We start from the raw sequence: 20,574 nt of genomic DNA, 5'->3' as shown, positions 1-20,574 counted from the left end.
GCATTCCCGTTCCTCGTGGTTGATTTACAGGTGTGCAGGACTGCTGAAAACCAGAACACTTTTCTCTGACTAGCTTTAACCACAAAACTGGGATGTTTACTGTGACTGTAGTTTTCTGGGCTGTATAGCTCTGCAAAGCACGTGAACACCTAGAGCTCTTGTGCTATGTCCAGTCGCGGCGCAGCGAGCAGAACCAGATGTACCTAAGGCTGTGGAAGGTAAAGTAACGGGACCTTGTTCGTCAGATAGGCTGCTAATAAAAGAATTGCCAGACCCTCCTCAGCAGACTCCAGAAACACTTCACTGATGGCTCAGCTTTTTCTCTGCAGTGCTCTAAACTGGGAGTTGGCCGTTGCTGGAATGACGGCAAATGGAATCTGCTGATTTTTCTAATGGTTGCATCCTGTGTATACAAAGACAGCTGACTGGGACTTCCCATAGCAGCAAAAAATTTTGCTGTTCCCTTATGATAAGGTCATCTGTTTGTCATTGGGAAGGATTTTTTGTTCCTTTATATATCTTTAAAGGGCTGTAAGTATTTAAAAGGTAGTCTAAATCTGTTTCTTCCTTGAATTAGGAAGGTTAGGTAGAGCTCACATGGGTGACTTTGGGGAGATACGTGTGAAGTTCTCAACTGAAGCACAAAAATACTTGGACAGAACACATTTTTTTCTGAGCTAGAATTTGATTAGGATATTGCAAAGTGAAGAAAAACTGCAAATGGGTAGATGTGCCTCTAAAATTCTGTCTGGCAGGAGGTGACTGGTTAGTCAGGTCCTTAGTTGATTCATTTAATATCATTCTACTTAATACTGGTTTTGATCACCTTAGTTTCAGAATTTAAATTGCCTTTCATACAGGAAGGCGGGGGGGCTAAGGGAGCCTGGTGAGAAGGGGTTGTTGTTTTGAAGGTGTTACAGTGAGGAAAGGAGCAGGGACGATAGGCTGAGGAGCTCTCTTGGAGCGTGTGTGGTCCTGTGGTCTGTCCATCTCATTCACTGGTTCTTCCCAAGGGACCAGACCTCTCTGCTCACCCTAGCCTCCGAGGTGGGTTGAACTGGGGACTACCTTGGCTGTTTCCATAGGGTTCGTTGGCAGGTTTCATGAGATTTGAGAAGGGGGGAAAGGGTCAGTCACTGCTGGCTTAGACTTTGGCCAACAGCAGTGCGATGGACAAGGAGCAGTCTGGGCCTTGCCTGGAAATTCAGTACACTTTTGTGTGATGAGAGGGAGTAGTAATGGCCATCAAAGCAGGTGGACACCAATTTTCTAATCTCAGCTGTGTCTCTACACCTGATAGAGCAGAGGTTTGTCTTTTGTGCCTGTCTTGCACAGTTGGGCCATGGCAAGTTTTTCCACAAATCAGCATCTCTTGGTGATCACCTCTAAGCTGATTTGGTGGAAATTTAATATAATTTGATTGTGCACTAAATCAGCTTTTTCTTAACAAGTTGTCACCTCAGGGTGGAGTTTGGGTACTCTGCTTTTCCTATCCATGGGTAAGCTCAGTTGCAGCTTGAGTTTTCTCTGGCTTACCAGTTCCTTTGAGGCACAGATACACATGCAGATCTCCTCACCAGCTGTGGATATGTTCTGGAAACGGCCTTTTTTCTTACTTATGTCTTTAGATCTCTTGTCCTAACAGCTTGCAGATTGAGGGCAGACCTAGCAGATTGAGGGCAGATTGGGGTGACTGTGGAGAAGACCAAAAGAAGTCTATTTGTTACTTCTTCCCCCTGTATTTTAAGAAGGGGTTTGAGACCTTGCTCACGTGGAATTATTGAAGTATGTCAGCTTAGGAAGCAGCACATGAATATGGAGTCACATGAAATAGCTGGGCTCCCTGTTTTACATGGAGTGACCAAGTGTTGTGTCTGTTTCTCTGATGGAGGTAGCCCTTGCAGTAACCAGTTTCTGCAGAAGCGCCTGGAGGCTTTGATAAACTGAATTTTGAGCAGAGTTTGGGTGAGTTTCTTATACCAGTCTCAAAAGCTCAGTTATGCTTTCGGAGTATGATGAAGATTCTAAGTTCATGGCCCAAGTAACTGCAGAGTATGGTATTGCAAAAGGGTTTAGTATTACAAAACCTGAATTTCTTGGTAAGTACAGAAATAGGAAGCTCATTTTTGAAATCAGGATTCTGTAAGTCAATGCTCATAGAAGACATTTTTAATATTGAGCAAAGGGTTTTTTCATCCACTTTTATGAAAGGCAAGATAATGATAAAGTGTTCTTTACAACCTGAAAACTGACTACTCTGTTGAATTTGTGCATCTCTGGATGTCACACTTCCTTCAACCTGTAGAAAATACACAGCAGTGCTAAATAGCCTTGGCTGTACAGCTGCTGCACTTTGAAAGCTGTGTACCCATCCTACCAAACCTTCAAAAGACACAGCTGGGCATCTCTCTTTTGCAGAAGAGCTATTTTTATCATAATCTCTGCCTTGTTCTCTGTTTAGGAAACTGCAGTCCCCGTGGGCAGCAGCAGCACTGTTACCCATCTGTTGCCCCTATGGGGCAGAGATTCGGGATCTTAGGTGATCTGTCAGCCAGTTGGAAACTTGGTTTTGATATGTAGTAGAATCGGTCACCGTAGGGGCCTTTTGACTACCTCTGAGTTGACTTTTGTGGATGAAGGGTTAGCAAGAGTCTCCCATCGCTAGCTCCATGGCAGATGCACAGGAGGGCCCCCAGCCGGAGGTGCTGCAGTCTGTTTACAGCTGGGCTCCATGCCGGGGGTCAGTCTGCAGCTCTAGACAAACGCAGATCAGTCAAACTGTGTTGACAGGCAGCCTGCACAGGTATTAGCATCTTCCTCATAGCCATGGAGTCTTGCACTTTGTGCTGTGACAAACCCTGAAAGATTGTCCTCCCACACTCAGGTTCCCTTGTCTGAGCACCCCATGTTCTGGTGGTGGTGGTGATTTATTTCTCCTTGTCTGTAATGGAGACTTCTCTTTTTTTTAATCTTTGGGGAAGGGCTAGGGAGAAAAATACCTCCTTCAAATCCAGCGAGTCATTTCTGTCAATGGGAGCAGGTTGGGTCTGGCACTCCTGGAAGCAATAAATCAGGTCGACTTGGTTGATAATATTGAGGGAAAAAGACCTGACTTTCAGGAACGTATCCAGGTGATGAAAGGTGCACCTCTAGTCTATGACCTAAGGTATTGCCTGTCACCACTGCTGTTTGCAGACTGCTGTGGTGTAAGTAGGTACAACCTTGCTCTGCAGCAATATAGGCTGGTCCTGGTTGTGGTCATTTTGAACTGTTTAAATGGTTTTGAAACTAGTCTTGTTTAATAGGCCCTTGAAACTAAACCCAAAACTCAGGTAGACGTACAGCCATGCCCGTTTCTGCTTTCAGGTAATAACGTGTGATAAGAGCTTTTACATTTTGGAAAAGTACTTAAAAGCTTTGGCTTATTAAAAAACTGTAATTCCCCCTTGCTAATAATTTTTGTGGGACTTTGAACTTTCTCTCCATCTCTCCCTTCCTCTCACGCACCCCTATAGGAAGCAGCCCTCTCACCTGTTTTGCTGTGCATCGTCAGCCCTGTTTCTCTGGACACAGCATGCTCTGACTGATCTATATGTGAATGTACCTATAGGATGGCAAAAACCATACTGCAGTGAACTACTTCCCTGGTGCCGGATTCCCCTGGGACTTTCAGAGCCCTGTATCCCTGTTTGACTTCCGTGGCTTTTTTTGTAAGCAGAGATCCTTGCCACTCCCAGCTTTCCTCCTTTGCCTTCCCTGCTAAGATCTTTTCCTTTCAGTGACAAAGGGATGGCTGTTTTTGTTAAAACTTCAGGCCAAAACAGTATACAGAAATGCCTTCTGTTGGTTTCTAAGGGAGAATCGTGCACCTGTAAAATGAACTTACCATGTGCAGATACCCCTGAAGGTGATGAGATGCTGTAATTATATTTGGAGCACTGGCTGTCTCTGGTGCTTTGAAGCAGGTTCCCAAAGAGAGATATTTAATCAAATTTATGTTTATTTCAGGCTTACCCTCTCTAGATCCATCCAACAGCTCTACAACTTCTTCTTCAGGTCCTTTGACAGGCTTTTCAGCAAACATACAAGGAGCACGGGTTTACCTTCAAGGGCCAGCGCCTGTTGGGACTCCCAGCTTTAACAGACAGCATTTTTCACCACATCCTTGGACAAGCGCAACAAATTCATGTAGGAACTTCATGGGTCTGTCTTAGTTAACTATAAATTCATAGCTATTGTCTTTAGTAGATTTGTAACTTGAGGGGAAATTACCCAGTGATGCACAAAATGCTTTCCAATTGCTTTTAGCAGCTCTGAGGATGGTGTGCAAATCCCAAGCTGTACTATTTTGTGTTTTTTCCCATGTAAAATGCCACTAGTTCTGGTAGCATTACTAAAGGCATATTTGGGCAAAAAAATCAGTCATCGTAGGCTCTGAGAGGAAAGGTCATGAAGCTGTGGGGGTGTGGAAGTGATTATACCAATCTAAAGATTTCCCTCTAAATAGTATGAGTGTAATATTAGGTGAAAATGCCATGTTTGCCATTGTTTGAAGTTATACTTTCTTTTTTTTAAAATTGGGATTCTGGAATTATTTCATGTTACTTAAAATGTTCCAAAATCTCTAAGCATCATTCGAGGTAATAGCGGGTTTTCCTCCTAATGGGAAGAACATGGAAGTAGCTTACAGAAAATATGGGTCTTTGATTCAGAATCTGAAGTGAAGAGGCTTTTCATGTCACTGCATGCAACTTCATTGCCACTCGGAGCTTAAGAACCAAAACGTTTAAATGAGTGCTCAAAGGAAGTTGGATTTCACAAGAAGAGTCAGTGACTGAAGTTGGTGGGACTTTCACACTCTTAGGTTACACATGTGGCTTTGGGAAGCTGTCTGATTTCTCTTCTGCTGGAAGTGGTGGATACCAAAACCAGGCTGTTTAGATATTTATGGTATTTTGGCTGATGTTTTCACCTCTTCCTGAAACTCTTCCATGTTTCTTATTCTTTCTTGTAATTAATTTAGATGTTCTGCTATGTCATGAGAATATCACATGATTCTGATGGCTGAAAGCATTTGTGTTTATAATGTTGATTTTAGAGTTAAAATAAACTCTAAACAGAAGTTCTGTGAAAGACTTTTGAAGAATGCTTGCCAAAAAAGCCTTCAAAACCTTTTCATCATTTGCTTTGAGATAATATTGGGGGGATAGAGCGGGTAGCATTTATGCTCGCTAGCTTGTGTGCTTTGCATGTAATTAAGCAAGAGAAATACTCTTTTCAGCAGGTGAATCTCCTATTCCATCAGTTTCCTCAGGATCGTCTTCACCCCTTTCAGCTGCTTCTGCACCTTCTAACTTGGGCCAGCCAAAAACGGGTAATGCCAATCAAGATCGAAAGGTACCCCCTCCCATTGGGACAGAAAGGCTCGCTAGAATCCGACAGGGAGGATCTGTCACTCCGACACCCTTAGGAACCAACTTCACGGCTCCTGTCGGACACAGCGGTATTTGGTCCTTTGGAGTTAACAGTGTATCTGGTAAGTCTGTTGTACAGCCTGGGGTAGCCTAAAGAAACTTCTAGGGCCTTTCAGAAGTACTGCACTTGAAAAGAAAGCTGGGGAGGAGGAATAAAGTTCCACAGTCTGTAATCAACTTCCTTGGAGTACATCCTGAATGGAAAAGTGTCAGTGGTGGGAGAGTGCACATCAGTGAAAGCGCTGCAGTTTTCTCTCCTAACGTAGGTGGTTCTCACCCAGCCTAGATTATCTGTCAGCTTACACTTGTAAACCCTGAGAACAGTTAAGAAACTTCATATTGAGTCTATTGAATGATACAGAATTTAAAAAGCAAACAACTTTTATCTGTTAAGTGGGTCCATTTCCAAGTGTGACCCTTGGCCTAAAAGGACCGCTGCCTCTGTCCAAGTTTCTAGCTTTCCATTAACATTTTAAAGTGTTAGTTGTGATGCAGCTAATGCATCCAGAAACACATAGTTGTGGATGCTGATTTTTTGCATTGATCTCTCATGACTTTTGAATAGTGTGGAGTAACTTCTGTTCCAGGCAGCCCCAGTTTCAAAAGAATGACTTTGAAACAGCTGAAGTTTTACATTCAGTTTCCTGGTAGTTATGTTCTTGTGGAAAGGAGGAGCTGCAGCATTTGAGGTTTAGTGTTTCCACTGGTAACTTCAAAGACAAATGTTTAATATCCTGTATTTGTTATATTTTTCAGTGAAGCCCTCCATACTTTGGTTAACTTAGTGTCTCAGCACTGCTGTGCTTTTCGAAGAAAAGCTTGTATGTGCTCACATGAGCTGGAGGGAAAGAGTGTGTGTGTGTGTGTGTAGCCAGCCTTATATAGTGTTGCCTGCTGCAGCTTCCCTCTGAGAGACTTTGATGCTACAGATAAGATTTGTCTGTTAATGGGTCATCAGCCTAAAAACTGCAGGTATCTTCCTGCTTTGCTGTGCAAGGTCTGCCTTTGCTCAGAGCAGAGCCCTAAGGCTCTGTTTTCGGGGAGCCTTTAGATGTGTGTAGGTGTGTGCAGCAGCTGAATTCTACTCCAGAGTATCTTCAGTGGATGGTAATCAGCCATTTTCAATCTCCTCCTTTCCAGAAGGATTGTCAGGTTGGTCTCAGCCTGTCATGGGAAATCATCCGATGCATCAGCAGCTGTCAGATCCAGGCACGTTTTCTCAGCATCAGCCAATGGAGAGAGATGATTCTGGAATAGTGGCTCCCTCAAATATTTTCCACCAACCTATGCCAAATAGTTTTGTGGATTTTTCTAAAGTAAGTTACAGAGAGTTGGATTTAGTCTATAAAATGACCAAGGGCTTTCTTTGTTGTATCTCCTGTTCTGCCTGTTCACACTGTATGCGTGTGCCTCTTCTACCACTGCTTGCTGCACCTCCTTTCATCCCAGTACTGACTGGAAGAGGTGCCGAAGCCTGGTGGTGAATTTGTAGATTGCAGATGTTCTCCATCGCTTTTCAGTGTTTCCTTTCTCAGAGGCTCAGTCACCTGGAAATGTTTGATAAGGCTTGCTTGGCTCTTGGGGCTGATGAAAGATTTGCTTAATGCTTTCAGCACAAATCATGCCTGTGAATTCTACATGCCTTTCTTAAGGAAGCGGCAGGCGGAGAGGACCACTTCTAAGTCTGTGCCTTGTATGTTAATGCTGGAAAGTAGCTTGAGGCAGATGGGTGTAGCCAAGCCATAGTCAGCTCAGCCACCACTGGAGGAACGTCCAGGAATATCCAGGATGATGTACTCAACAGCAGACCTGCTCACAACATGTTTCGAAAGTAGCTGTAGCAGGTGCTCTTGGGATCTTCTAAATTGTAGAGCAACAATCATTCGAACACAGGAAAGAGAGCTCATAATTGCAGAAAGCTGCTCTGTTACTTGCTCTTCCTGAACTGGAAGAATATTTTAGATGGCCATTAGTAATTTATAGAAAATCTTCAGCTTGGAGTCTTGCAGGCTCAAGCTGTATATGGCCTTTGCTGAAGTACAGCCCCTGGCTGCAGCCCTGCATGCACCAAAGTTACCACATGCTGCAGAGGTAAGAGGAGGGAGCACTGAGATCACTTGCACAGCTGCTGTGTTTGGCTTTATGGGGTCATCTGACAGCCTTATGCAGAGGCTGCTGCGTACTGGCGAGGCGTAATTTCAGAAAAATGGGTAAACTGACTTGAATCTCAAGCTCTGCAGAGTCACCATATTCCATACTCTGCCTAGGTGTGCAGCAGTGCCCCGTTTCCTCACACTGCTGAGATACTTGGCAGTAGCATGTGAATTGCTTCTGTCGTCTTGGAAAACATGATACTACAGTCGTTCTTCACAGCCACTGCTGCCTTCACCAATGGTGCTTTCTCTTGTTCCCCAGGGCCTACCAATTTCCATGTACGGCGGCACTCTAATACCCTCGCACCCTCAGCTAGCGGATGGCCCAGGAGGCCCCCTCTTTAACGGGCTCCATACTCCAGATCCCGCCTGGAATCCCATGATCAAAGTTGTCCAGAACTCAACAGAATGTACTGATGCTCAGCAGGTAGTGTGGCTGCCTTTTCCCACCTTTGCTTACCTGGGGCTTCTTACAGTGTTGTGCTTTGCTTTCTTCATTTTTCAATAGGTGACTTTTTTTTTCAGTTCTTTGACACTGGAATTGAGATTGTTTGCATGACTTTTCCTCTACATTGTGTCTGTGTTTATAAAAAAATGTACAGCACTATCTGTACCAAAGCTTTCAGGTAAAATAAGCAGTATTTCAAGACTGCTGAGCCAGGTAATCAACATTGTTATAAATGAGAGGGTTTATGTCCATACTCGTCATCTTGCAGGTTGTCACTCAAACCTTGGCCAGAGCTGAAGAGGGCTCCCAGCCTTTGGACGGTCTGATTGTATTTTGGAGGAAGCCTTAAGCTTGCCCTCTAGTGGTTAAACGCTCTGTTAAAGGAACCTTTATTTGTTTTCATAATAGACTTGTCTTTTTATTTCTTGCTGTAGATTTGGCCTGGCACCTGGGCACCTCACATTGGAAACATGCATCTCAAGTACGTCAACTGATTTAAGGGGGTCTATCCTTTTTTAGCCTTGTTTGGGAATCTTTATGATCTTGAGAAACCCTGGGGATTTTTTTAATGTGCCTAACTAAGCAATTTTCTGTGGGCTATTAACAATGGAAGAAACTTGATTGCCCGTTATGTAAGAACAAAATGATTTACCTATACAAACTGATTCTGTTCTCTGGTTAGTTTAGCCATTTTGAACTTAAAAATCAGATGGAACTAGTGCTTTTGGCTGAACACTACTGAATGCTCCTTGTATGCAGCAGAGAACTAGCTGATTACATGGTTTCAACCTTTTAGGGTGGTAAATACATGTATAATTGTTTACATACTTAAAAGGAACAGCTGAGTAAATTTCATGTCGTATAGTGGCTCTACTTTATGTAGCCTGTATTAATGTGAAATATTTACCTGAATATTCAATAAAAGGCAAACAGTATTTATAGGTTGTGTGTGAGAATTTTGGAAGAAGCTGTATGTCATTGTCATCGGTAGCTGCTGCCGTGCCCAGAGCTGCATCTCTTCAGGGTCACTAAATTAGCACGCGGATGCAGTCAGGGTTTGGGGGAGGGTTTTGATCCGCAGTCATCTGCAGTATGAGGGCTGCTGAGTCCTTCTTTCCCCCTGCCAGTTCTTAGCCTTTTATTTTCTTTGTGAACACCGTTGTGCTTTTTTTTTTTTTTTTTTTTACTTCTGGATTAGTTCTGCTGCTTCTAGCACTCTTTTTCCAGGTGGGTTGCCTGAGAGATCAGGTTTTGCTCAGGGGCTGGAAATAAGGGCTGAGTTGGCAGTGTGGCAACTGGTGGCATTTCAGTTTGCAGAAGGTAAATAGGTAGCTCAGAGGTAAATGCAGGGTCTCTTCACCTGACTTGCTGTGACCAGCTGCCTAGAAGCAGATCTTAGGAACGCAGACACCACTTCCCACTAGAGAAGAACATAATATATTCAACTCTAAGCTTCTTGTAACCCTTTAAATCTGTCAAGTCCTTTCTGTGAGGACGAAGGGGATTTTTGCATATGTTCATTCTCTACCCAGGTGCAGAAGTTCTCCACTTTCTGCACTTGGACTGTGCTTATTTCTGCTTTTGCTCAGTGGTGATGCAGTAACTACACTGAATGTTTGGTCCATTCCTCGGGCAGGTAACGACAGTGCACATAGTGTCCAATCTAATGGACCACTCTCAGGGGGGTCTCGGACTGGATGGAGACTTCTCCACCTTCTCCAGACAAATCCATACGTGCAGCAGCAGAGTTTCCCCAGGGAAAGCCTGAGGAAGGAGTACTGAAAACCCAAAGTGCACAAGCAATATCCAAGTACTGCAGGCAAATCTCAGAAATGCTACTGGATGATATAGTCAGATATTTTTCCTAGTATTTGAGGAAGAAATGCAAAAAACATTGGACTGCTGCTGACCCCCTGATAGTGCAAACACCAAAGGAGAAATGCTTATGTTAACAGTAATCGTACTGAAAACAAATGGTGTTGTAGTGCTGTAGGTGTTTGCTCTTCTGGGGAGTTGCTGGGGGGGGAGGCGGGAAGGGGAGGGCCCTAAGGCCCCTCCCCCACCCCACCCATTTGGGCTCCATGGCCGCAACAGGCACAGCCACCTCCTCCTGCCCCATCCCGGGGAGCCACCATCTCCCCGTCCCAGAGGGCTACAGCTCCACCCCAGGTGGCACCGTCTATTCCACCACGCCAGGGGGTAAGACCCAGCATGGGGATGGGGTTGTCCCTTGAGTGGAATGGTGGCCTCAGCTGCCCCAGCCCTGCCAAATTTAGGCAGCTCCTTCCTGAGGGTCCCTTCCTGGGCTCTCTGGGCATGGGCATCTGCTCTGGGCACCAGGTACAGGCAGGCCCGCGGGGTGGTGGCTTCCCTGGCAGCCCAGAGCTGGAGTGGGAAGGGGAACCCCAAATACTGCTGGAAGTTAGGGCGTCATCGCCCTGTGGTGCCTGGGGGGTGCGGGCGGAGGCAGCGCCTGGTGCTCTCAGGGCAGGGAGCGGGCTGCCGGCAGTGCTGCCGAGGTGGTGGGGGCAGCGCTGGGCCCTCGGGCAGGCCGTGCCCCGGCAGGGCTGGCTGGAGCTGGGGGAGGCGCGGGGGGCTAGCACAAGGAGTCTGCTCCTGCCCCAAGTTCCCCAGCCCTGGGGGAAAGTACTGGGTAGTGCAGCTCCCTCCAGGGATGCCCTAGGCCTGCCCTCTTGCCCCCCCTCCAGCCCCCTGCCAGAGCCCCTGGTTCAGCTGTTGAGCAGGTCCTTTTCTTCCCTGTCGGTCCTCAGGGTAGCACCTGCCCTGTCCCGAAGCTGGGCATGTTTCGGTTGAGCTGCAGGCACCCACCCTGTGGGCGCTGGCTCCATTGTGTGCCTCCGATAAGCTTATCTGGGGCCGGCGCCGGGCTCGGGGCTGGCGGGGCCGTGGCAGGCACAGCGCAGGTTGTGTAACGTGTTTGTGATGCCGGGAAGGGCCTGGCCCGCGCAGAAGCTCTGAGTGTGCTGCTGCCCGGCGCTGCGCTTGCTGCCGGAGCCTGGCAGGGGACTGGTGCTGGGCCGCAGGGGCAGCCGGGCAGGGGGAGGCAGCCTGGACCTGGTGCAGGGTGGCAGCCGTGGCACGCAGGCACTGCCCGGGGGCTGTACGCCCAGCGGCTAGCGCCCTGCAGCCGGTGTCCCGTCAAACCCAGGGCAGGGCACAGCAGGGTCGCTTGCTGGCCGAGCTGCTGGGTACAGCTCCCTGTGGTGCCAACGGCGGCAGGCACCCCGCATTTGCTGTTTGAGAGCTGCAGGGAGCCACCCGCGAGCCAGCCACCTCTGGGCAGGGTGTGCTGGGGACCTGCCTGCTGCCTGGCCGTGGGGCTTGGGCTGTGGCCCAGTGCCCCAGGGCTGGCCCGGCCCCCCGGGCAGCTGCGGTGTCAGCTGCCACAGGGCACCTGCATCAGGCTGACCCCGCTGCGATGTGCCCTGGCAGACCTACAGGAGCCTCAGGGGGAGGAACCATGTGGGGAGGAGCTGCTGGGCAGATGGGTGTCAGAGTCTGCCCTGTGGGAAGCCCCACAGTGGCTCCAGAGCCAGCTGTGTCACTGTGTCCCAGCGCTGGGTGCCACCCCCTGCTCTGGGCTCTGGCCGTGGTGCTTGGAGATGGGGGTGGCCAGGGGCTGGCAGTGCCTGACAGCCCCCTGCTTTTGGCAGGTACCCGCATCATCTACGACCGCAAGTTCCTGCTGGAGTGCAAGAATTCACCCGTGGCCAGGACCCCTCCCTGCTGCCTGCCCCAGATCCCCGGTGTCACATCCCTGGCCCAGTCCAGCCTCGTCAAGCTGGAGGAGCCCAAGGAGCGGAATGAGAGTGAAGAAGCCATGCCAGGTGAGCAGCCCGGGCACACAGCCCCTGGCTACACACTGCTCAGGGCGTGGAGCTCCTGCCTGGCCGCACAGGCAAGGGGAGACCCCGGTTCCAGCTTCTGCCCCCTTTGCCTGCACGTTTTTCCCAAGGCAGCCCCATCCTAACGCTGGCCCCGTATCCCTCTGTACCGTTGCAGATCAAGACCAGTTTGAGATGGACATCTGAGTTTCCAGCTCCCTGTCTGCAGGCCATGGCTGGGCCTGTTCCTGGGCCTCGTGGAGGTGCTGGCACCATGACCAGCTGGCTGCAGCCCTCTCTGATGCTGGGGATGGACGTGTGACACCTCAGGCTCTAGCACAACTGGCTGGTGCAATTGCCTAGGAGCTCATGCTTGATCAATAAACACCATGAAACCCCAGTCTGATGTGGTGCATCTCTGTTAGGGCTCAGCTGGGTCCTCAGAGGCTGGAGGAGGGTAGCTGAGAGCTGAGCAGCACCAGGAGCCCTTTGGCGAGTGCAGAGGATCTCTGCCTCCTGCACCAAGACCCTGCAGGCCTGGGGGGGGGCCCTCAGGCTGCAGTGGGGCCGCTGGCAGCCTTCCTGCGAGCGCAGGAGCGAGCGGCACTGCAGGCTGCTCGCTGGCCGGGGGAACGCCAGCACCCTGGGCTTGCCTGCGCTGGTGGGCAGCGCCCACACCCTGGTGTGTCTCCCTGCATCTCCCTCTCCCGGAGGCCACCCACGTCCCTGGGGTCTGAGCTGCGCCAGGATGGGCAGGAGCCCAGAGGGGAGCACGGGCTGTAGCTGCAGCACAAACCCCGGCCTTGCCAGGCCGCTCCGCTCAGCCAGCCCGGAACTGGCAACCTTCTGCAGAATTGCTGGGCCATGTCCCTGATGCTGCGGGTCGCCCCCCGCAGTGCCCAGGGCGAGGCCGGAGGGGGCCGGGCTTTGCCAACCGGTGCAGCGACGAGACATGCCGCTGCCCACTTGACCTGGGAGTCGCTGGGGCGGCTGCAGGGGCCTCCCTGCCCTTTGTGTCGGGGGCTGGGAGCACCCTGCCGGGGCACCAGACCCTGGGCCCAGCCTGAAGCTGCCGTGGCCTCGCCCAGCAGTCCTGTCGGTGCTGTTCCTGGGAGGGAACCAGGAGCTGCCCGCTGCCAGAACCCCAGGGCAGGCTGCGGCCAGGGGCAGGTTAGTGCTGTTTATTAAACATCCCGTAGTGAGTCGCCACTAAAATGTCACAATGATTAAAATCCCATTTTCCTGGGTGAAGAGTGGGAGGCAGAGGAGGTGCCCAGACACCCCCGGGCAGCGGGGGCCTTTCTCCTGCCGCTGGCCCTGGGCGTGGGCTGCCCTGCTCACAGTCCGCAGCCCCCGTCCCTGGCATCAGGGCTCCTCCTGGCCAGGCCTGGCCGTGGCGTCGCCGTCCATGGCGGCAGGCAGCTCCGCAGCGGGCAGGCCCCTCGTCTCGGCGATCAGGCGCTTGACGCCCACCAGCCACTGGCTCACCTCGTTCACGTGGTCCACCATGAGCGAGCGGTGGATCTCGTCGGCTGCGTCCCAGTGCTGCTGCTGGAGCTCTGCCAGGACAGGGAACCCGCCAAGGGCCTGGGGTCAGCCTTCCCGCAGGTGCCACCTGCCCCAGGGCCGGGCACTGCCCCGGCCACAGCTCCCCCTGCCCCTCACCTTGCACCAGGAGGCTCATCCTCTTCCTCACTGGGGCCGACAGCTTCCCCTGCGCCCACATGTCACCCAGCACCGTCAGCCGCCGCCCGATGTCGTCGCACACTTGTTTCTGGAAGCAGAGGTGAGCTGGGGGGGGAACCTGCCCCCCACCGGCTCGGGGGCGCCCCTGGGGCAGGGCTGGGGCAGGGGCGGTGGCGGGGCGCGGGGCTCACCTGCACGGTGGGGCGGCAGGCGGCCAGGGCCCCCCTCAGCGGGGCCAGCACGGCGGCGGCGGGCACGCTGCACTCCTCGGGGCGGGCCCCGGCGCTCGGCCTCCCGCTCTCTGCCCGTGGGGCCGGGCCCGGGTGCCCGAGGGGGGGCGGCCCCAGCGCCCGCGGGGGCAGCGCTGTGGGGGCAGCCGGGGCACGGGGCGGCTCTGCAGGAGCACCTGCAGGGAAGAGCCCGCTCAGCCCAGCCCCGGGGCCGCCTGCTGGGACACTTGTCCCCGTCCTCCCCCAGCGCACAGGCCCAGCAGGAAGGGGGGGCCCGTGACGCCCCCCCCCGCCCCTCTGCCTGCAGAGGGCTGGCGCTGCCCGGGCTCTGCGCCCCCAGGGCCGGCAGCAAGGGCGGGTGCCACCGGCTCTGCTCCCCCACAGCCCCCCCGTGGGGCAGCGTCAGCCGGGCCGGGCTGCGGTTCCCACCGGACCCAAGGGAGAAGGGAGAGGGGGGGCCCCTGCGGTGCCCCCAGCCCCGGCTGCGCTGGGCCCCGGCTCCCCGGGGGACAGCAGGGTGGGCCGGGGGCTTTGCGGTGCTGACCTGGAGGAGTCCCCTGGGGTGGAGGGGGGGCCCGGCGGGTGAGTGGGGTTCGCCTGGGACCCCCGGCCTGTGTCTGCAGCCCATAGGAGAATTGGGGGGGGTCGTTCCAGCCACGCTCCTGGTTCCCTGCGGCAGCAAAGGGCACAGTGAGACCCTGTGGGGGGACCAAGGGACCCCCCCGGGCACGGGATGCTGGGGCCCTGTGTCGGGATGGGGCTCCCCCTCCCCAGACACAGCGGTCCTGGGGCCCCCGCTCCAGACACGGCCCCCCTGGCCCGGACACGACCCCCCCCCGCCCCCCCCCCACAACGGGACGGGGCCCCCCTCCCCAGACACGGCCTCCACACCGCACACAGCCCGCAGCGCCCTGCCCCCACCCCCCCCCCGGGGCTCCCCCCCGCCAGGACCATCCCCCGGGCGCCACCCTCCCGAGACACGGACCCCCCCGGACGCGCCCTCCCGCAGCTCCCCACGCCCAGACGCGGGTCCCCACCGCCGCCGGCCCCCCCGCTCCCCGCCGGCCCGGAAGTGCCCCCCCACGCCCCGCACCCCCTCACCCGGCCGCACGTAGGGCTCCGCCATCGCGCACGTCACGGCCGGGCCCGCCCTTCCGGCCGCGGGGCGAGGCGGGGGGAAGCGGCGGGGCCTCCCGTGAGCCCGCCCCGCCGGGCAGCCCGGGGACGGCGCGGAGGGCGGGGTCGGGGGGGGGGACGGGGAGCTTCGGCCCCGTCCCCGCCCCCGACCCCGGCCCCCGCCGCGGCCCCCGGCCCGGCTCCCTAGGGGGTGTGCAGGAGGGCCCGCCGGAGGCGGAAGGCCTCCAGGAGGGAGAAGAGGCCCCGCTTGCGGGCGCCGGCCCCCCCCGCCCCTCCGCTGCCCCCGCTCGCCTTGGCCGCCCCACCGGCAGCGTCCCCCGAGGCCGCCAGCCCGGCCCGGCCCCGGCCTGTCGCCCCCTTCGCTTTAGCCCCCGGTGCAGCGGCCACCAGGCACTTCTGGTACTGCACCTGCGGGAGCACGAGGGACAGAGAGCGGCCGTGGGGCGGGGGAGCCGCGTGGCATCCCCGGGGGGGTCACACGCGAGGTGGCGTGGCCGCGGGGTGGGACGCGACGTGGCGTCGCACAACACAGCATCCCGCTGGGGCCAGACACGAGGTGACATCCCTGGGGGGTGGCCGTGGGGGGGGGACACACCCCAAGTGTGGCCGCAGGGTCACCTGCAGCGTGGTACAGCCACGTGGCCGTGGGGCAGGACACGACACACGGCCGTGGGGTGGGACACGACACGTGGGGTTGTGGGGCGGGACACAACATGGGGCAGCCACGGGGCGGGGCACGACGTGGCAACACAGCCCTGTGGGGTGAGCCCCCTCCTGCCCCTGCTGCCCTCCCCTGCGCCCCAGGCCTTGTCTCCTTCTCTGAGTGAAAATGGGGGGCTGAGGGACGCCCCCTCCCGCTCACCATGCAGGCTGCCTGCACCGCCTCCGAGATGGTGCCGGCATCGGGCTCGCACCAGAAGGCCGCGCACTGGAAGCGTCGCCCCGTGTCCACGATGAGCGCGAAGGTGTGGGCGTCCCGGCCGATGCCCAGGAAGGTCACGTACCGCACCTGGCACTCCCAGATGTGCGCCGCCTCCTCATCTTCCTGCGGGGACCCCATGGGCCCGTCCACCCCTGGCCACACCCGAGGCAGCCCTGCCACCCCCACCAGGTTCCCTCTGCCAGGAGCTGGTGGCCGGAGCCCCCCGTTCCCCTCCCCACCTGTGCAGGGTGCACCCTCATGGCCGTGTCAGACACGCGGATGAGGGAGGGTGTCCAGCGCTCCCGCCCAGGGCCCCTTGTCAGCTTCTCAATTGCTTCATTCAGCACGTCCATCCCTGGGGAGCGGGAGACCCCATCCCGTCGGTCCCGGCCGCAGGCAGGGTGCAGGCAGGGTGCTGCCAGCCGGCGCCACAGGCAGGGACCGCCCTGCGCCAGGGCACGGCTGCTCGGCCACCCACTGCAGGGGGTTCTCGGGTGCCCCCCCGCTGCGGCAGGGCCCGCAGTGCTTACCCATGGCCCTGGGCACGGGCAGGCTGCCGATGTACAGCGCCTCGTAGGTCTGCATTGACCGCCGCACTGCTTCCAGGATATCCACTGCCAGCACAGGAAAGGTGGGGTGGACCCCCGTGTGCCACACCCTGTCCCCGAGGAGCGGGGACACCACCGGGCAGGCCAAAGGGCTCTGGCCGCTGGGCATCCAGCTGCCTGAGGGCGAACTGTGGGCAGGGGGAGCAGCCAGCGGCGGCGGGGGGACAGTACCTTGCAGCGGCAGGTCCTCAGAGGAAACAGGCTCCAGCGTGGCAGCACATGGCAGCCCACTGCTCGCTACGGCTCGCTCGGCCACGATCTGCAAGAGACGGGGCTCCCGGTGCCTCCCCTCACCCCTGAGACCCCCGGGCCATGCCCACGCCCACTGGGGCCCCTGCATCCCACCTTGGAGCACATCTCATGCAGGGCCTTGGCAATTCCCTTGGCGGGCACGTTGCAGTGGAAGACGTGACACTTGAGGACACAGGTGTCCTTGTCACTGGCTACAAAGGCGAAGTCTCTGCAAGGCCATGAGCAAGCCAGTGAGACCCCAGCAGAGGCAGCCCCACCCCATGCTGCCCCCAGGTCCTGCGCCCCCTTACCTGTCCCTACAGCCGCCGTGGCAGTTGGGGAGGGAGGCGGGGGGACAGGTTATTGCTGGGGTGCCTTCCCCCCTCAGCAGGCAGAGCCACCCCCCAGCCCCTGGCTCTGCCCGTCCCTCGGCACCTGCCATTGTTGCAGCCAACGCCCCAGACACGGATGTTGAGGATGGGCTGGCAGTGGATGAGACTGTGGTCGAGAGGGTCCACCAGGCTCATGGTATCCTTCTTCAGAATCATCACCAGGTCCTGGCCCTGCAGAGGGTCAGCGGCTCCCTCAGCCTGGCAGACGGCCTGGGCATCCCCAGCACCCAGCCCACATGTAGGGACACCCCCCATTGCCCCAGCCTACTCAGCCCCAGGCATGGGGACAGCCCTGTCTGCCCCCACAGCCCTCCCCAGGTACCATTTCTGTGTGTGGGGACAGCCCACCCAGGCACCCCTGGCACTGTCCCCAAGGGACAGCCCTGTCAGACCCACCTGCCCACACCTGGGACCCCTGCATGGATCCCTAATGTGGAGAGAGTTGACTCTGCCACTGGCACTGGTTCCTGGCCCCCCCGCCAGGCACAGTCCCAGCCGGTGGGGACAGCCAGCCTCAGCGGCAGCTGCGTCCCAGGGTGGGACCCTCCCTGGCAGCACCATCCCAGGTTCTCACCTCGCCCCAGTTCTCCGCAGAGCCCTGGCCCTTGCTGTTGGAGAGCTGCTGGATACAGTTGTTGACGGCAATGCTGCTCTTGCCAGGTGCCAGGTCCTCCTCGGGGATCTCCACCCAGCCCAGGGAGCGCACAGCAAAGCACTGAGCAGAGACACGCGGGGCTTCAGTGCCCGGCCAGCACAGCGGCCCCCGGCCCGCACCCCTCGCCGTGTCAGTGTGGTCACCCTTGATCTTGCTCCCGTCTTTGTCCCTGCCAGCCCCAGCCCACAACGCGGCAGCGAAGGCCCTGAGTGTGGTACCTTGGAGCCGGGCTCTGCGCTGTGCTGGACGTCATCTCCGTGCCAGGGCAGCGAGGTCCTGCGGAGGGACAGGGCAGTCAGGGGATGGCTCCCACTGCGGCAGCCAGGAAAGCGCCAGGATGCCCTGGCACTGGCAGACGCCCATGCCACCAGCGGGGAAGCATCCCATGGAGGTGACCAGCATGGTCCTGGTGGCACTGCTCCGTGGCACTGTGGCACATGTGGCACTGCTCTGGTGAGGGGCACCAGGGCCCCGCACCCAGCGGTGGTCAAGGGTCAATGGTGCCCCACAAGCCAGTAGAGTGCGTAGGCAGCCCTACCTCCGGGACAGCGAAGCCATGGGGCTGGGAATGGGCCTGTCCTTTGCTGAGTGCTTTGCCGTGGGGGCCTGGCAGTCCTGGGAGAGAAGAGGAAAGGGGTGAGGGAGCAAGAGAGGCTGTCAGGAAGCACCAGGTAGGAAGGAGCCCTCCCTTCCAGGACAGCATCCCATGTAGCCAGGATGAGGCCAAGAGGGGGCCTGCTGGAGCCCTTCGAGGGGCTTAACCCTGGCCAGGAATGGGCTGAGCAGGACTCTGGGGTGACAGAGACAGGCCTGCTCCAAGGGGGGCTGGACCAGCTATTCCCAGAGGGCCCTTCAGCAGGGTCCTGCCAGGGGGTAGACTCCAACACCAGCCCTCCCCTCCCTGCTCACAGCCCCTACCATTCCCCGGAGTGTCTCCTCTCCATCAGACTCCGGGCGCCCTCCTGGGCTGGCGGCGCGTGCGGGGTGCTGCCACTGCGTCGTGCCAGTCGGCACATGCCAGTAGTAGGTACCCAGGGAATCACGGATTTTCCTCCAGCCTGGGGGGAGGTCGGGGTCTGTCTCCAGGCTGTGGTCGCTCCAGAGGTTGTCTGTGCAGAGGGAGAGTGTGTGGGAAGGGGTGGGGGGAGGCCCCCCCGCTGCAGGGTGCCCTGAGAAGCGAGCAGCTTCACCCAGAAGTGAAAGGGTCCTGCGGTGGCCTCCGTGGCTGGGCACATGGCCCGGCAGAGCAGCTGGGCGAGGGAAGGCTCGGCGAGGTGCCAGGGAGGCTGCAGCCGTGGCAGCCCCCAGGCAGCGATCAGCTCCTCGGGGCCGGGAGGGGTGGGGTGGCCCGGCACGGGCAGTGCAGGCAGCCCGAGCTGCCGGGGCGTCCTGCGGAAGTGCCCGGGCAGGGCTCCCTCTGCCAACACCCCGGACGCCCGAGACCGGCCTCCTCCCAGGCCGGCGAGGGAAAGGGGTCTGGGGACGGAGCCCTGGGGTCTGGGAGGGGCAGGTTAACCCCCTCCTGCCCGCGCCCCAGGCCCTGGGGGGGGGCGCGGCAGTGAGCCCGCGGGGCAGCGCAGCGCCGAGCTCTGCTCCGGGGAGCGCGGCCCGAACCCGCCGGGCCCGGCGAGCCCTGGGGGGCTGCAGTGCCGGGACCCCCCGCTCCGCCCGCCGCGCCCCGCCGGGCCCCCGGTGCGGGGGCGTCCCCTCGACCTTGAGAGGGGCGGGGAGGCGGCGCGGCCCGAGCCGGGGGCCCGGCACAGGCCTCGGCGGGCCCCGCTCAGCACCGCGGACAGCGCCGGCACGGGCGCGGCTCCGGCCCGCGGGCTTCGGGCCCCGGGCCCAGCCCCGGCCCCGCCACCGGCCCCGGCCCCGCCACCGCACCCCGCCACCGCACCCTGTGACCGCACCCCGGCACCGCCACCGCACCCCGGCCCCGCACCCCGGCCCCGGCCCCGGCCCCCGCACCGCACCACGGTTCCCGCCCCGCACCCCGGCCCCGGCCCCGGCTCCCGGCCCCGGTCCCGCATCCTGGCCCCGCACCCCGGTTCCCGGCCCCGCACCCCAGGCCCCGCACCCGGCCGCGGCCCCGCTCCCCGCCCGCCGGCGCGGCTGACCGTCGCAGTTGACGAGGACGATGGCCAGCATGTAGTCCTTGCCCAGCATGGCCCCGGCGCCCGCCCGGCGCGGCCCCCCCGGCCCGCCGCCTCCCCAGGCCCGGACCCAGCGGCGGCTGCGGCGGGAGGGGCGGGAGGGGCGGGGCGGGCGGCCGCGGGGAGGGGGTGGGGGGGGGGGGGCGGGGGCGGCGGGGGGTGGCGGGGGGGTGAGCCGGATCCTCGGGGCACCTGGGCGGTGCTGGGGAAGGGGAGGGGGGGTTGGGGTGCCCGGCGGGGTCACCGGAGCCCGCGGGGCGCTGTCTCGGTGCAGAAGGTGGATCCCGGAGTGAGGTGAGCGGCGTCTGGGGCAGAAAAGGAGGTTTCTGAGTGCCTCAGCGGGTCCAGGACAGCCCCTTGTGCCCTCAGGTCCGTTCCCTCCCCCCCCCACGCCCTTAGGTTTCCCCCATTCCCCTTCCCCCCCCCCACATCACCCCTGTTCCTCTCCATCCACCCTTACTCATTCTCTCCCGTGCATTCCCAGTTCCTCCCAGTTCCCTCTGCCTGTGGTCCAACCTCCTCCAGCCAGTACGTGCATGCAGGTCATCCTCCCTTTCTCACCAGAGGCCGAGAGTTTTGCATCTCCAGTTTGAGACTTGCATTTTCCATGCTACCCTGAGCTGACAATCCTGGCTGATGC

At 57.8% G+C, this 20,574-nt stretch overlaps 3 protein-coding genes across 21 annotated transcripts in view; 1 reads left to right on the top strand and 2 right to left on the bottom strand.

The window, feature by feature from the left end:
• Positions 1-12,320, top strand: part of ANKHD1 (ankyrin repeat and KH domain containing 1) — a 120,140-nt gene extending 107,820 nt beyond the window's left edge. For 6 of the 18 annotated variants that reach the window (XM_074883934.1, XM_074883933.1, XM_074883926.1 and 3 more), the window contains 7 exons: positions 4,009-4,203; positions 5,282-5,536; positions 6,615-6,790; positions 7,890-8,054; positions 8,510-8,556; positions 11,750-11,923; positions 12,099-12,320. In XM_074883934.1, coding sequence (XP_074740035.1) covers positions 4,009-4,203; positions 5,282-5,536; positions 6,615-6,790; positions 7,890-8,054; positions 8,510-8,556; positions 11,750-11,903 — 992 coding nt within the window. In that variant the 3' untranslated portion in view covers positions 11,904-11,923; positions 12,099-12,320. Of the gene's footprint in view, positions 1-4,008; positions 4,204-5,281; positions 5,537-6,614; positions 6,791-7,889; positions 8,055-8,509; positions 9,011-11,749; positions 11,924-12,098 lie in introns of those variants that run through there. The other 12 variants (XM_074883939.1, XM_074883947.1, XM_074883946.1 and 9 more) reach the window with 10 other exon arrangements.
• A 766-nt stretch (positions 12,321-13,086) lies between these two features.
• Positions 13,087-14,996, bottom strand: SRA1 (steroid receptor RNA activator 1). Its single transcript, XM_074883841.1, has 5 exons — positions 14,938-14,996; positions 14,381-14,506; positions 13,798-14,012; positions 13,586-13,694; positions 13,087-13,479 (listed from the first exon to the last, which is right to left on the bottom strand). The coding sequence occupies exons 1-5, from the start codon at positions 14,960-14,962 to the stop codon at positions 13,286-13,288; spliced, it is 669 nt and encodes a 222-aa protein (XP_074739942.1). The 5' UTR covers positions 14,963-14,996; the 3' UTR covers positions 13,087-13,285.
• A 64-nt stretch (positions 14,997-15,060) lies between these two features.
• Positions 15,061-20,021, bottom strand: APBB3 (amyloid beta precursor protein binding family B member 3). Of its 2 annotated transcripts, none has more exons than XM_074883839.1 (12): positions 19,899-20,021; positions 18,700-18,890; positions 18,320-18,396; positions 18,000-18,057; positions 17,701-17,841; positions 17,170-17,297; positions 16,849-16,963; positions 16,675-16,762; positions 16,426-16,509; positions 16,135-16,250; positions 15,836-16,018; positions 15,061-15,381 (listed from the first exon to the last, which is right to left on the bottom strand). In XM_074883839.1, exons 1-12 carry the CDS (start codon positions 19,945-19,947, stop codon positions 15,157-15,159), a joined length of 1,455 nt encoding a protein of 484 aa, XP_074739940.1. In that variant the 5' UTR covers positions 19,948-20,021; the 3' UTR covers positions 15,061-15,156. The 2 variants fall into 2 exon arrangements, with proteins under 2 accessions (XP_074739940.1, XP_074739941.1); XM_074883840.1 differs by lacking the exon at positions 15,061-15,381 and adding an exon at positions 15,403-15,591.
• Positions 20,022-20,574: the final 553 nt, after the last annotated feature.

This window comes from Strix uralensis, chromosome 14, assembly GCF_047716275.1.
Source record: "Strix uralensis isolate ZFMK-TIS-50842 chromosome 14, bStrUra1, whole genome shotgun sequence".
NCBI classification, from domain to species: domain Eukaryota; kingdom Metazoa; phylum Chordata; class Aves; order Strigiformes; family Strigidae; genus Strix; species Strix uralensis.
The sequence above is the reverse complement of the archived record's forward strand: the minus strand, read 5'-3'. Positions and strand labels throughout refer to the sequence as shown.